Source organism: Rhinolophus hipposideros, assembly GCF_964194185.1.
Source record: "Rhinolophus hipposideros genome assembly, chromosome: 16".
Taxonomy (NCBI): Eukaryota; Metazoa; Chordata; class Mammalia; order Chiroptera; family Rhinolophidae; genus Rhinolophus; species Rhinolophus hipposideros.
In genome coordinates this window covers 4,053,490-4,068,928 of record NC_138062.1, presented here as the reverse complement: position 1 = coordinate 4,068,928, position 15,439 = coordinate 4,053,490, and the positions used below count along the sequence as shown (strand labels likewise).

At 40.1% G+C, this 15,439-nt stretch overlaps 1 protein-coding gene across 3 annotated transcripts in view; it reads left to right on the top strand.

The window, feature by feature from the left end:
- The window catches only part of PRDM5 (PR/SET domain 5), a 122,030-nt gene that overhangs the window by 59,697 nt on the left and 46,894 nt on the right, over positions 1-15,439 (top strand). For all 3 annotated transcript variants that reach the window (XM_081075774.1, XM_081075775.1, XM_081075776.1), the window contains 3 exons: positions 1,379-1,463; positions 2,684-2,841; positions 12,004-12,097. In XM_081075774.1, coding sequence (XP_080931900.1) covers positions 1,379-1,463; positions 2,684-2,841; positions 12,004-12,097 — 337 coding nt within the window. The remainder of the gene's footprint in view (positions 1-1,378; positions 1,464-2,683; positions 2,842-12,003; positions 12,098-15,439) is intronic.

Sequence of the window (15,439 nt, the reverse complement as noted above, 5' to 3'; positions counted from 1 at the left end):
ATGGAACTTGTCTTCTAAGTACTTATGCCGGTCGATCCCACAATTGTTTTGTGAGGGTCCGTAGAACTCTCTGGACTGCTCTTGTCCCCCGATCAGGGTAGATGGCACTGCATCTGAGCTGGGTTGTAAGTCAGATGCTTTCTGCATCTGCCTTGTTTTTCTACCTTTGACCTGCTTTTCACGACTGAGTTTACAATCTCATCAAGAGTCAGCTCTGACGCTCTGACCTAAGCAGACGGCGGGTCGACAGCCACAGCCCTGCCATTTGGTTGGACATAGGATTAAGGCACAGACTGCAGGCCTGGGATCTGTGAGCCTGCCCCAGGTTCGGTTTCTGTCTTGTCCCTTCTTGTCATGGCCACTTAGATCAGGGGAGCCATTTACCAGGAGACAACCTCGTCTCCCACTCATTGCTCATTACTCACTGCTGTACCCATTCGGGGTCTTCTGCTTTGACCTTTCACTGTGGAATGGCCTGACTTCCTCTTCCGGGAGAAGCCTGGTACATATCTTGGCTCCCTGCAGAAGGGCCTGTGCTGCTCTGGGAGTTAGTACTGTGAGTGTTACTTTTAATGAGATTAAGGAGAAACAAAAACATGTTTCTCTTTAAACATGTTTCTCCTAAGGTTTCTCACCAAAACCTTTCTTAAATCTTCAGCAAAACAGTGCTGTGCTCTGTTCCTTGCGGTGATCGATGCTTCTAGTAGAGGGCTTGATGCAGTCCACTCCTCTCCGAGCCTGGCACATTGTTTCTGATAATACACTGGACTTACACTTTTCACCCTACCCAGCCAGTTTCTCGGGGTTAATGTCTGGGAGGGAAAGAACTAACCTTAAGCTTCAATTGTGATTTTTATGTTAGCCAATTGGCTAACATAACTGGATAACTGCTGAAGTTATCCTCTCCTTATTGACTGTGGGGTTTGATTATCCCTTTTTGTGTGGTCCTCCTATCGTGTGAGAGCCTTGCTGTGAGCAAATGTTTTTCAGAATCCTAGCTCTTGTCTTTCACGGGAATTAATGTTTTGTTCTGTACTAGATACAGTTAAGTTTAAAATATTAATACTATTGACTACTATAAAGGCAGTATTATTACCTGCAGGTTACAAATTTCCATGTCTAAATTTGTGCATAACATAAAGAGATAATATGTACTAGTATAATTCTTTATAGATAATATAAATTTAATATGCACCAGGTAACTTGTGTTCATTGCAATTTCACTTTATGTAGGATAGTCTGAAGACAGGGCTGAATTGTGATATACAGTTTGGATACTGCAGTAGTAACATTCCTCATGTTTATGCTTTTACTCTGAGCTCTATATAATTTATTTGGCTTTGACAGTTGGTTTAACTGTCAATTTAACCTTTTGCAGATTCACGAGATATTCGATTGTCAAGAATGTATGAAGAAATTTATTTCAGCTAATCAACTAAAACGTCACATGATCACCCACTCAGGTAAAATACATATTTTTTATTAATTTGTATTGAAATCACTACAAAAGATTCACTTTGTCATTTTCAAGAGTTCTCAAAGTAATTATTAGGAGACCTGGCTATTAGTTTTAGCTTAGCGATTAACGAGCTGTGTGATGTTGAACAAATTACATAGCATCCCTATACTTCAGTGTATTCCTATGGACTGAATGGTATCAGAAATCCTCAAAACCACCATTTAATGTGTTACTTATTCCTCCTTGAGCCTCAGTTTCTGTGTTCTTCATCTGTGAAATGGGATACTGGTTCCTACACTTCAAAATTGCTGTGAAGGTTAAATGAGCTCGTTCATGTACTATGTCAGCTTAGGACCTGCCACTGACGAGGGAGTCAGCAGTTATGGTTCCTACGTTTCTAGATACTTTTACATACTAAGTAAGGTACTAGTAAATATTAGTGAGACGTTTATAAATATATTTAGAAATATGAGTTTTGAAAACCATAGTTTCATTTTAAGCAAGTTTACATAATCTGTTGTACAGAATTTTGAACATCAGCTGTCAAAATAAGTTTTGCTTTATGAAGTCTCTTTCTAGAGTTTAGGATGTTCATAATTTGAGGCCATGGAAGTCAGATTCTTTTTGAATACCCACTTTGTTCTGAGATAGATACAGATATTTTGGCAAATGAAAACAGGAGATCAAAAACAGTGGCCTTCCCATATGCTCTGTTTGGAACAAACAGTATTTTTTTATCTAGTTGTCCATCTGACATGAATGTTGTATCAATGTGGGTTTTACACAATGACCCAAGGGTGTCGGTTCTGCAGAGACTCTGCCTGTATGGGGTCCACTTGCCCAGGCGGGAGGCAGGTCTATCATTTGCATCTGCCACTGTCGGGCCACTCTTAGCATTCAGAGTCGTGACCATGACATAACTCACACCTATCAGCATATTTGTCACCTACGAGTAGGATTGCTTTGGGGAATTTAAACTTTACCTTCATATCTAAGCTACTTTATACATTTAGTTGACAAAATAGGTCTATAAAGAACAAGCTGGCATTTATTTTGTGAATAGGTCCACATGTCTAACAGAGGTGGATTGGGCAGTAGACCTTGTTCAGTCGTTTTCAATGTTTTAGTTAACGTATCCATAAGAAGTCATATGAGGTAAGGCTGTTTCTCTTTTTATCCTTTACTTTATATAGATATGAGATTGTCTCCACTCATTTTTCACAGAGAAACGACCCTATAATTGTGAGATTTGTAATAAATCTTTCAAGAGGCTTGATCAAGTGGGTGCCCACAAAGTTATACACAGTGAAGACAAACCTTACAAATGCAAGCTTTGTGGAAAGGGATTTGCCCACAGAAATGTTTACAAGAATCACAAGAAGGTAAAAGCTTATTAATGTTGTCACTCTTTTTTTTTTTTTTTTTTTTTGGCTGATTTGTTGACATGATTTCCAGTTGTTTATCTTCCAGGGAAGTTTCTGTGCACCTGGGGCGGGCTGTACCTGGAGTAATTAGAAAAGTTCCTGCGCAGACTTGAACTCCTCTTTCAGGCCCTGCGCCCGGGGCCTCCTGTCTTCCATTCTCCTAAAGAGCAGAGTGTCACCCAGAGTTCTCCAGGGCTGCACGACTCCAGTCTTTATTCCCTTCCTTTTTTCTCTCAAGTCCGACACTCTTGTTCATGTTCCCTCCCTGAAGTTGTCTCCGTGTGTGGTGTCGTCGCAGTTTGCGCTCCGGGTCTTCTGCCAGTTTCTCTGAACACTTCCGTTCCCTCCCCCAGGAGTCTTTATCCTGGATGTTTTGGCTGGACCACTTCTGTGTTCTCTGTGTCAGCCACGTCCAGGACTTCTGCTGTCTGCTCTGTTCTGACGAACTCCAAATGATTTATTTTTTTAATCTCAAGCTTCAGACCCACATGTAGGACTGCTTATTTGACAATATAACTGAGCATCTTTTTGATCCAATAAATTTAGCATGTTCCACAATGGCCTTATCATTCCTTTTGCCCCAGAAAATCTTTTTTTTTTTTTTTTTTTTTTGGAGTTTCCTATTTCTGTGAATGACTAAAGCATAGAATCATGCCTGTTTTTCTCTTTAATCTTAGCTCCGTTTTGAAATTAGAAAGCCGTCCTTCAAGATGTTACTCTGCATCATCTCACCACCTTTTGTCATCCGTTCCTTTGCCATTCCACACCTTGTTTCCTGTTCACCTTCATCTCCTTAACACCCATCTAATGTCTAGTGAGGCTTCTTCTTGTTACCACTTCCCACGACAAGTCCCTCCTACTGAGAAACAGCCGTGAAGCACCACTCTGATGGCTCACGCTTGTCCTCTGATTTCCAATGCTTGTGTAAGTTATAGTATATACCTGAAGCTGTCGTTCAGATTCTCTATATACACGTCCTCACCATACTGCCCCAGCTTTCTCTTTCCCGTCTCTGCGTCACCACACCTAAAACAACTTGCCACTTCCTTCATTCTACATGAGCTCCCTAACTTCTGCCTCTTCCCTTCTAATGAGACTACCATCTAAAGCTACCATCTTAGTTTTCTCTATGATTTTTATGTACATTTCCTACACTTTTCCTTTATTCAAGCTGTTGTTTCAGAACGTATTAGTTTTACCTTATCTACTTTGTGTATATAATGTTTGACTCGAATTCAGAAAATGTGTCCAAAGAGATTCAACATCTTAGAAATATATGTTAAAGTATTTTGTGATGTGATATGTTTCCTTATTAATTTTGGTTGATACATTTTAGCATGCTATTAAGTAACACGCATGTAATATCTTTTAAAATAATTTGTTACTTGTTTTTTCACTTGGACTATTCCATTGGAATTATAGTTATCTCAGTATTTGTTGGGACTTTTCAAAGACATGTCCTTTGAAATCATTTAAAGAGGGATTATATTGATTTCAGATTCAGTCTGAAAAAAAAGAAAAAAACAGACAAATTTGCCAAAGAATGAACAGGGTTGATTGATAGTATCTCCAGGCGTCTTGCCCGATTCCATGGTGACGCCGTACCATTTAACTCAGGCATTCTGTGTTCAGGAGCAGGGGCTTGTTCACGTCTGCTGCTGTGGAATTGCATGACTGTAAAACTTATCTGGCCCATTTCCTGCTCTGTCTCGGGAACTCTCTTGCTCCTTTCTTTGATGAAACTGATCTACCCACTTTTACGAGTTTTTCACAGTTCAGCGTATGTTATATGCCATATGGGAATCTGGCACAGGATTTTTGCACCGTCTCTCATACTTTTGGTCATAAATCATATGAAAGTAATAATGATGTCTCGGGAAGGGGAGAAACAGTGATGCCTGTGATTTCCAACACGGAAAGCACATTCAGTCCTTCTGCTCACTGTGCCGTGATGGCAGCATGGATTTGGTACGGTTACGGGAAAATGGCTGACAGAGTCTCCAAGAGTTATGTGAAAAAAGCGAATCAACTTTTTCCTCTGTCGTTCTTCATTAATGGTCAGTTAGGAAACTGAAAAATAGGGATATGTAAGGAAAGTAGAAAAAAAAGCCTTTAAGAGTCCGACTAATCTTCATCATTTAGCATGATCACGGTTGTTATTTTCAATAAATCAGTTTTTTTTATTTTTTTATTTTTTTGGTTTTTGATTGTATAAGCTATGCATTTTTATTGTACTTATTTATTTTGGGGTCAATTCTTTTAACATTTAGATTTGCTTGAAAAGGGAATATTATTTTTCACTGTGATTAGGGCAATGGTGAAATTTTGGAGTGATTTCTATTTCTAAAACTTAATCACTGGTGTAATTTTCTTGCCAGTTATATAGGCTCATAGGCCAAAATTAGTTTTTCTTCTCCCTAATCCTTCCTGACAAAATCATTTGACCTGATTCATAGTTGTATCCTAGGGTCCAGCTGAAATAAAACTTGTTTATCTGGATGCAAGTAGACTTTAATTCTTTGGACAGACATTTCAGAACGACAGAGACAGAAACCACTTAATTAGCCTTCACCCTTCACTTAGTTCTCCATCACATTTAATGCAAAGAACAAGTGACATCAGGGGTACCCCTTGTGCTGTACGCAGGACGTTCAGATGGACTGAATTGTCTTGGATCCTGGAGCTGGCAATGCTCATTTGACGATGACAGTGGGTACAGAGGGCTTTTGTCCTGATTACAACATAAATAAGCTCCTGGGGCGCAGAGGTGTGTCTTTTCAAATAAAAGACCCTTTTGCTTGACCCTTTGCATAACCTGCCGGAGGTGAACTTTAGAGGCCTGTGAGGATCTGTAGGCACAACCTCTCCTGGATAATTCCAGTGGGCCTCCTGGCTAACAGCTCATCCAGTGATTTCCAAGCCCTGGGCCATGACCACTCTGTGGGTCTTGAAATCAGTTTATGGGGTCATAAATCGCCATTTAAAAAATAGAATAGAAAATGTAATCATAAAGGTCATTTAATGAAATAATACATCTCTCTCTCTCTTTCTCTCTCTGTACACATGTGTTGGACTTTGTTATATAAAGTATTTCTTTGGTCATGATCAAACTTTGTCCAGGTGAAATTTTATTAGACCTTAAAAAAAGACAAGTCTTACTCTAGATCATGGATTAGGTTCTAAAACGATAATACATGGTTTTAGACTTTTTCTAAAGTCTTTGATATGGTGTTTCGGGCAAAGTAATGTTAACAAGCAGACTGTTCACCCCTGCTTCCTGTTGATCTCCCTGGAGATCAATATCATACATTAAAAAGCAGCCCTTCTTCCCAAAAATTCTTCTTATAAGCACTTCATATAAACACTTGCTTTGGTTCAGACATATTTTGTTCTTTCCCCTTGTTGGCAGATAAAGCAGGAAACAAAAACAGAGCTCATTTTCCTCTCCGGTTATTACATTAGTTCTCCACTACCAGTATATTTTAAATTGTTCCTGCATTAAACCATGTTATTTCGTTGTAATGTGGAGATCCTTCCCATATCACTTTCACTCTACCTGAAATTCCACCCAGCTTGGTTGACGTATTTCCCAGCAGCATTAGAAGATTGAGTGAATGAGGACTGAAACAACAACAACCTTAGCAACGTTAGCCAGAAGACGTGGTCGACGGCTTGTTATGGCGGGAGGAGACTTGCATCTTCGCAGCTTTGCCGTAAGCTGTGCGACAACTACAGCTCAGCGAAAGGGGCAAGTTTAGCACCAAGCACGTGTACCAACAAATATACCTATGTGAACCCTCAATTCACAGGATAATGCATTTTAAATAACGTCAACAATTGTAGTGAGTAGGTAATAGAAATTTGAAAGCTAGGTTAAATTAAATGGAAAATTATTCCATTTTTGAAAAATAGATACTTTTCTCTCTTATATAATAACTTTCATTGTACTCGAAAATGCCACAAACCTGAAACAATGAAAACGAGCAAAATACAAATGAGTATTGTGCATTATAATTAAAATATGCTAAAGTGTAGTGATTTCAGTAGAAAATAGGTGTTGAACCTAATATCCTGTCTTGGATGTTTTATGTTTAAAATAAGAAACTGACTGGAAACTGTGATCTTTTGACTTTAGTTTACATCTGTATTCTGTTGAAAAATAGATTAGTTTTTATGAGATTTCATTGAGAATATGTCCTCTGGTGATGTTAACACTTAGATGATTGGGTGGTGGCTTACAGACACACATCTTTGTGTCTATCATCTATCTATCTATCTATCTGTCTATCTGTCTGTCTGTCTGTCTGTCTGTCTGTCTAATCTCGCCTGACCAAATATTTGGAATTCTATTGTCTGTTAATTTCTAGGGCCTTATACTGTATGAAAACTACTTCCTATTCAAGAACTGGCATGAATTTTTAGAGTAGTTTTGGATGGGAGTGGAACTGTTCCGTTGTTTATTTGTCTGTCTGTATTTCAGGAATCTGTACTTGTTCTCTTTGGAGGGCACATAAAGTTCAATGCAGAATTACCCACTTATTTAGCTATCTTTCCCAGCAAACAGACTATCTACCAGAGGAGCTAGTATATTTATGATTTGTGACATGAGTTATAAAAGTTAGGATGCCTACTTTTATGCAGAAAATCTTGTTCTACAATTACTGTGATGAATCCGAGAAACTGGATCTTCCTGAGCGAGGCTGCAGGTGTCTATTTTATGGACAGTTTGTGAAAAGACATGGGTGCCGTTTTCATACTTTCAAAGAGCCTCACTGTGGGAGAGACTAAACTTTCATACTTTCAAAGAGCCTCACTGTGGGAGAGACTAAACTTGTTTGCATGGCTTTAGGTATCGGTAGTAAATGGCAGCCATTGTAGAGACAGAATTTTTAAATTCATGGTCCAAGCCGTGAGCCCGAAACGTCCCGTGTTTGAAGCAGTGTTCTAGAAGCATCCTTGGTGAGGAATATGAGACAGCAGTGTTGTGGAAGGGGGGCTTCCCGCGTGGGACTTGAAGTTGCTGCTGTCGGGAAGACTTCTTCTGAAAGTCTGTGGTTAGTGCTTCTCCCAGCAAATTCCCATTGCCCTGCTCAGGGCATCATTAAGGAGTGGGGATTTCTTAGTTACCTCCTGGCCTCGTACTTATGCACATGTGGCTTTCAGGCAGTGGAAAGGTTGGGTTTGGCCATACGAGGCTAGAATTCTTTAAGGGCATCATCTAAATTTCATGGTCTAATTCTCTCTGTGGAATCAACTGCGTTTTCTTGTACTGAGCTTAAAGAAATTGATTTCTTTGATGTATCCCTGGTTTCCATTCATTTTTTGTGAAGAGGAGACCTTTTAAAGAAGCCACTTATAAAGCTGACAGTAAAAAATTAATTCTCTGGCCTGTAAACAGCCAGAGGACATACATTTTATGCGGTTTTAGGTTTATTGTGTGACCCATGTGGGACAGTAATATGCTTATGATATGCAGACTTGAGACTTCGGTAACAAAACTCTTTTTAAAAATAGTTCTAATGCACATATCGCTGGAATATTTTCTCCAAATTTACTTTATCTCTGTGTATTTCCCCTGAATTTTATGAAAGTTTTCTTGCTGTGTACGTGACCCAAAGAATACCATTTCCAGTAAATACTATTCCTATGAAGCAATATGTATTTTGATAGTCAGGGTTATCACTTTTAATTGTGAATAGCCCTCATGAAAATTTCATTCTGCCCTCAGAAAATTAATATTTGGTCTGTGTGGCTAGAAACGTGCTAATCTGGTCATTATTATACACAAATTATGCCATAAACCTTCTGAAGCATTTTTAAGACATTTTCTTAGGTGTTGTAAATAGTGTAACAAATTTTCTTACCTACTTTGGACATCTGCAACAGTAATCAGACTTGGTGCATAAAAAGATATATTTCACAGTATGAGTTCATGGACTAGTTCATTTGTTACATCAGCAGACGTTGTGTCATCAGTGACTTGGCATTTAGGTGGGAGAACGCGCTATAGCTGAAGCGTTATGTGATTAATAAGTCCGTGAAAGATTTGTCTCCCTTTAGAAATGAAAAATTGAAGACGAAGTCACCTTTAGAAAAGCTGAATTGTGTCTGGTACTTGTAAAATCCATCTTGGTAACAGCAGTCCTCTCTCCACAGAGGCCAGCTTTTTTCTACCACCTTACTTAAATAAGATGGCCTCAGAGGGTCTTCCTAGGACTGGATGGCTGGGGTCTGTGCTGAGACTTTCACAAGTTGTGCCATCACAACTCAATGACAAAAACATTTATTCACCTGGCTATGCACTAACAGCTTATTACTTTAAATACACGGTTGCCTTCAGGCCAATATCTCGATGGTCTAGCTTTGGTTTGCAAAGCATTTTGCTGCAAAGTATTGTGCTGCAAAGCATTTTGCTGTCCCATGATCAAGCTACTAAGTCATATCCCCAAGTTATTTTGTCCCGGATTTGGGAAAAGAAGAAGCATGAGTTAGGGTGGACTCTAATATGTTTGGAACACTAAAGCAACTTTGTGTTCCAATCTGGATGCTCTAAAAATAAAATATATATTTTTTATAATAATATCATCTACTTATTGTAGAAAATTAATATATCAAAGAAAGGCATAAAGGAGAAAGCAAAAGTTCTGTCAAATGTCACTCTCCACGTTACTGTGAAAACCCTCCTCCGTGTTTTGTAGAATATCTTCTTAGACCCCGTTCTGGGTGAATACACATAGTCTTCTACATGTGATGTTTTGCGTTCTGCTTTTGACACTCAAACTGTGTCATGGATGATGTTTCATATCACAGAAAATAAATATATAATATCCACTATAATTTAGTTAACCAGCTTTACCTCTGTTAATGTGCATTTAGGGGCATTCATTTTCACAAAAAGTTGTGTAGAAATTTGTTGGACATATTTCTGTAAAGGGGACTAGTTAGTCAGAGGGTGTGCACATTTGTCGTCTGGGTCCCCAGGGCCACAGAGCATTGATGCACGTTCCCGATTACAGGATGTGAGAGCGCTGCCCTAACCCCTTAGCCCACACTGACAATATCCATTTTCTTTACTCTTGCCAACCTGGGAGCCCACAGACGGTACGTTGTTTTTAGTGTTGCATTCTTTCATTGTGTTCACGGCTTTAACTATTAATACCATATATGATCCCACATCGGCACCTTTTATACCTTATAGCCTAGACTTGGAAGAGTCAGCTGCCTGCTGGCATCTTTTATAGTCATGTGAGCTCCCCCCAAATCGAACCCCTTTATGTTTCAGCCACACTTGTTTGTCGCCTGCTCTTTATGGGCTGGTTCATGGCTCGTGTTACAGACGTCCCCCTTTCCATACCTTATGTTTCATATCTAAGTCCCTCCGAAACCTGTTCCCTTTCATACCGTGACCCAGAAATGGATGGCTTCTCTACCTCGGTGGCCTCTGCCTGGTCTCTTGCTTGGCTGGTTGCTACCTTTCTCTGGTTTCTCCACTTCCCTTGTCCTGCTACATCCTGTTCTCAACACAGCCACCTTCGCATTCTGTTAAATGCCAGGAGACTCTGCCAGGCATCTGCTCCCAAGCCATTAGAGATTTGACAGGTCTCAGTAAAGGACAGAATCCCTGCAGTAGCCTGCAGGCCCCACGTGGTTTGCTTCTCCTCCTCATACTTCTCCCGCGTCTCTGACCTCGTCTCTCCACTCCTGGACCTCTTCCCCTCTGTCCCACCCACACTGGCCACCATTGTGCCTAGATCACCTGGAGAGACCCATCCTGCTCCCTCACTTCCCTGGCTCTTCTCTCAAATGTCACCTTCTCAGCAGGATTGACCCCCAGTTTAAAATCGTCACTCTATTCTCTGAACCACGGTTATTCTCTTGCCCTGCCTTCTTTTTCCAATAGCAGGTTTCTCATATTTTGCCATTTGCCTCTTTTTCCCTGTTAGTGTAAGAGCTCCACAGTAGTGGGGACCTTGTCTTTCTTTGTAGCTGCTGGACCCCCAGCATCTGAAACAGGACTGGCCCATCGTGGCAGGAAGTACATAGCATAGGCTTGGCACAAAGCACATAATGGATGGAATTTTCAGAGTGTTATTTGGAGGAGAGGCCTTTTGCTCATTTTCATCGGAGTTTTCATCTTTTCTTATCAGTGCACCATAACTCTTTACATTAGCAATATTAAACTTTAGTTTTATGTTGCAAATTTTTTTATCAAACATCTTTGCCTTGCAGTTTTAAATTTAATTCTTTCTCTCATCTGAATATCTGTGTTTTTGACTTGCTTAGAAAGCCTTTCCTCATTCAAAAATTATTTTAAAATTCTCTCATATTTTCTTCTAGTATATTTAGGGTTTTATTCTTGACTTTTTAAAAGACACCTGAATTGACATGGGATTTATCTTTTTATTAAGGATGTGGAATAGACCCAACTTAATTTTTTCCAGAATGTCTGTACAGTTGCCTAAAACCCTTTTACTGAACATTTTACTGTTCTCCTTTCAATTTGAAATGGGGACAATACTCGTATTTTTATTCATCGAATTATTGTTAGAATTAAGTGAAATATTCATGGAAAGTGTCTAGCGTTTAATACAAAATAGATAGTTAATATATGCCTAATGTTAATTATAACACGAGTGAATGTTCTAGTTTAATTTATGGGAAAAGCATCACCTAGAACTAAAAATCATTTGAAGTTATTCAGTGACGTTAAGGGAAAAGGGTGGAAAGGGTCTCCCTTTTACCAGTTTCCTTTGTGTTGGAAATGTACCAGCGAGGTTAAAGCCTGCCCAGTGACACAGAGAAATTGCACATTATCTTACTCCTCAAAGTAGAGCCTGAGAAATCTTCGTGTATATGCAGATGAGCATTCTGTGATGATAGGAACAATTTTCTGTGTTGTTTATCAAATTTGTGATTAGTTTGAGAATTCGACAGCACAGTTGTTTTTCTCCTGTGCACACTGCGTATGTGTGCATGATTTTATGGTGGACATATGTCACCAGGAGAAACAGGATGCCGCCTGCCTTCCTCTCTTCCCTCTTTGACATCATGAATCCGGGCTCCGTCGTGGGGATGGCGGGCTGATGCTGGACGCTCCTGACCCGTGTCTCTCGCCTGCAGACGCACTCTGAAGAGAGGCCGTTCCGGTGCGAGGAGTGCAAAGCTCTGTTCAGGACCCCGTTCTCCTTGCAGAGACACCTGCTTATCCACAACAGTAAGTCACCGTACAGGCCGTGAGGACGACAGGGACTGCGTCACACCTGGCTCTCCTGAGCTTTACGCATGTGGACGTCGCATGCGGTCCCTGAAGTCGTGATGTCATCTGCTCGTACCGATACTTCTGCCTTTCGTCTTTTCTTCCTTTAGACTTACTGTATTTTCCCACAGTAAGAGTGATCACTGTATGAGACATTTTATTTTATATCATTTCTTCCAATTATTTAAAGTTTGTATATAAAAGCACTTCCTGTATTCAGTAAGGTATCATTGAAATTTGTTCTGAAACAGACGTTTTGGTCCCTTCTAAATGTAATGATTTACATGTTAGGGTGCTGGAACTGTTTTGTATTTTGATCTGAAGAGCAGTCACGCAGGTATATGCAAATCTCACCGAGATGGGGGTGCTACATAGTAAAATAAATGTAGTGAATGAGGAAACATGTCGGACTCTAAAACACACAGAATATGGCTTGATTTTATTAGCTCTCAGACTCGTCAAGTTGGAAAGGATCAGAGTACACATCTAATTTGACCTCTTAGCTTGAGGAGAATTGAGAAGGTTGAGACTCAGAAACGCAGGGACATACACAGGACCCGGGGGCGTCAGGTTGAGCGTCCCTGCTTTTCCTGCGAACTGCTCTGGGCTCTGACTTCTCTTGGCAGCGGCACTGATTTTCCTTTTAGTTTAAGTCACACACATCCACACCAGGTCATCTGTCTCGCTAGCACTCACCCTTAGAGCTCTTTTTAGAATACCACAGCCTTCATGGCCGTGTCTCTGAAGGAGATGCTCTGTATCAGAGAGGAAAATGCTACTGCTGAGGTGAGTTTCATAGTGAGTCCCCTGTTCAGACGTTGAGGTCACTGGAGGTTTACTGCACTCCTGCCTCTGCAAGGGAAGAACTAACGGTATAACGTAGTCATAGTTGTAGTCCTTGTTTTCCCCACTCGAGTTATTTAATCAGTAGAACATCCTCTACAGACCAACTTTCTATTGCTCATTAAAGTTTTGATGTTTCTGAGGAAAGGAAAATAATCAATCTTGACAATTGATTGGACAGCTAAGATAGTATCTTGGAAGAAATTTTCTCTGGTCAAGTACAAGTATCTAAAATTCAAAATAATAATGACGTTAAAGATTCTGTGACTACTGAGTGATAACGCATAGAAAGAAATGCATCTTTTCCCACAGTAAAGGTAGTGTCAGGATTTCATGCCATTCTACAGAGACCTTATAGGTCTGGAGAAGTTCTTAGCACAACTTTCCATTTTCCTTTTAAAAGCAGCTCTACATTTAAGAAATAAAATTTGTCCTTTAAGAGCAGGAATTTCCACTCCATTTCACTATCTTTTCGTTAAGAAAAGTAACAGTTACGAGATGAATGGATGTCAGAGTAAGGATTTACACAAGGGAGCCTCCTTCATAATAATAAGACTTTTAAACTTGGCCTGTTGCTCAGGAGATTTTTCTTTGGCTAGATGGAATTTTATTTGCAGTAACAGCAAGGGATTTTCAGTAGAAGGAAACTAATACTTTGGATATCAGCCTGCTGGTTCTCATCAACGTGAGGATATGGCTGAGGTGACCGAGTGTAGACTGTTTGTGAATTCTGTATTTAACGTAACATTGGTCCGCACATCCGGGATCAAAGCTTTGGGAAGCTACACTGAGACGTTTGGCGAGGAAAACCAGCTCTGACTGAGGGAGTAAATGAGTGATTTGAGGTCAAGTCAGACATCAGTTAAGGCTGGTGAGCTAACAGGATAGGAAAACCAGAAGTGGCTTAAGCAGAGATGACAAAGTACTAGATCTTGTCTTACATAATACAAAAATTAAAACCCGGTTAACTTCAAAACATGAAGCCGTTGTTAGAAACTTACATCAGAACTCTGGCTCAAGAACAGAAAGATAACTTGTCATAATTATTTTGGAAATTATTGCTATTTCCTAAGACTCTGAAAACTAACAGGCAGATTACTAGCCAGCTTCTTGGCTTTAAGATAAGGAAAAGTCCTGATAAATTTAAGGCAAAGAAATCTCATATCAGAATTTAAAAATTCTGATCAACTTAAACCAAGGAAATCTGGAATTGAAATATGAAAGAGGAAAGGTAAGGATTCCCTTGGTGTATCTTGATGAGGAACCAATATTTTGATTCGCTGGATAGTTTAATGAAAATGCTTTGATAGCAGCAATCTTAGAGGATTTTTAAAAAAATTCTTTCAGGGCCCGAATAATATGTGGTATTAACGTTTGCAATTTTATGTGGACTGATATTTTCTTTTACTCTCACTGGTTATGCATTTTATACATATACAATGTTTAAATACATCTAAAAAGATACATAAAGATAACTAGGCCAGGATGATAACATCCTGAAACAAAAAGGCACAAAGGCAACAAACAAACAAAGCTCTCAGAATCTCTAATTCCTGAGGGGATGTGGCTTTGTTTTAAACATTCCGATTTCAACAGGACTCTGTAAGCAACTTTAAATTAAAGAGCTGTCATTCTATTTGAAAAGACAAAGAGAGGGTAATTTGTCTTTTCCTTTTTTCTTTTTTTCCTTTTTTTTGGTCTTTTCTCTTAAATTTGCTATGAAGAAACAATAGGCTCTTCACATTTTTAAGTATATGCTGGTTATAATGGAGGGAAGTTAGAAGAGCTTGGTTGAAATTGAGGTAATTCCTTATTTAGATGTAGAAAACTATCTGTATATTTTGTCTCATAGTGAATCTGTAAACCTGTGCTCGTATAATTGTTCTCTAAGAAGGGAAAATCTATTCAGGTACTAGTCTGTCTGAATCATATAATCATGTGCGGCATGCATTTTATAACTTCCTGAGAGATATCCCTGTCTTCTAATAGGGCACATGCATTGCTTAAAAGGTAGCCTTGCAGGCCTAGGCTATAGAATGAGAAGCTGGTGAAGACCTGGCAAGTACCCAGAGGCTCTGGTGTATAAACGGGGAGTTGCCACACTGGGTCCCCCGGCCCATTCCAACTGCCTCTCCCAGGCGGCCCCCGCACTGTATGAGAGCCTGGGAGGCTGAAGCACTCCCCCTTAGCAGACTAAGGACCACTTCAGGGGCCGCCAGTCCTAACTGAGACAGCCAGTGCTGAGGCAGGAAGGGGTGTCCCAGTTCGGGATGGAGGGCTGCTCTGCCCCACGTCTGCCCCCCAGGGCCTCCTTCCCCAGCTGGCTGCCTGGGACCAGGCCTGCCTATTCCCTGTCACCAAAGGCCACATGGGTAGTGGTGGAATTGAGGAGAGCTAGCAGGGACCCCCAAAGCAACTCATTCTGCTCCACAGAGTCCTTCTGTCACCTCAAGAATC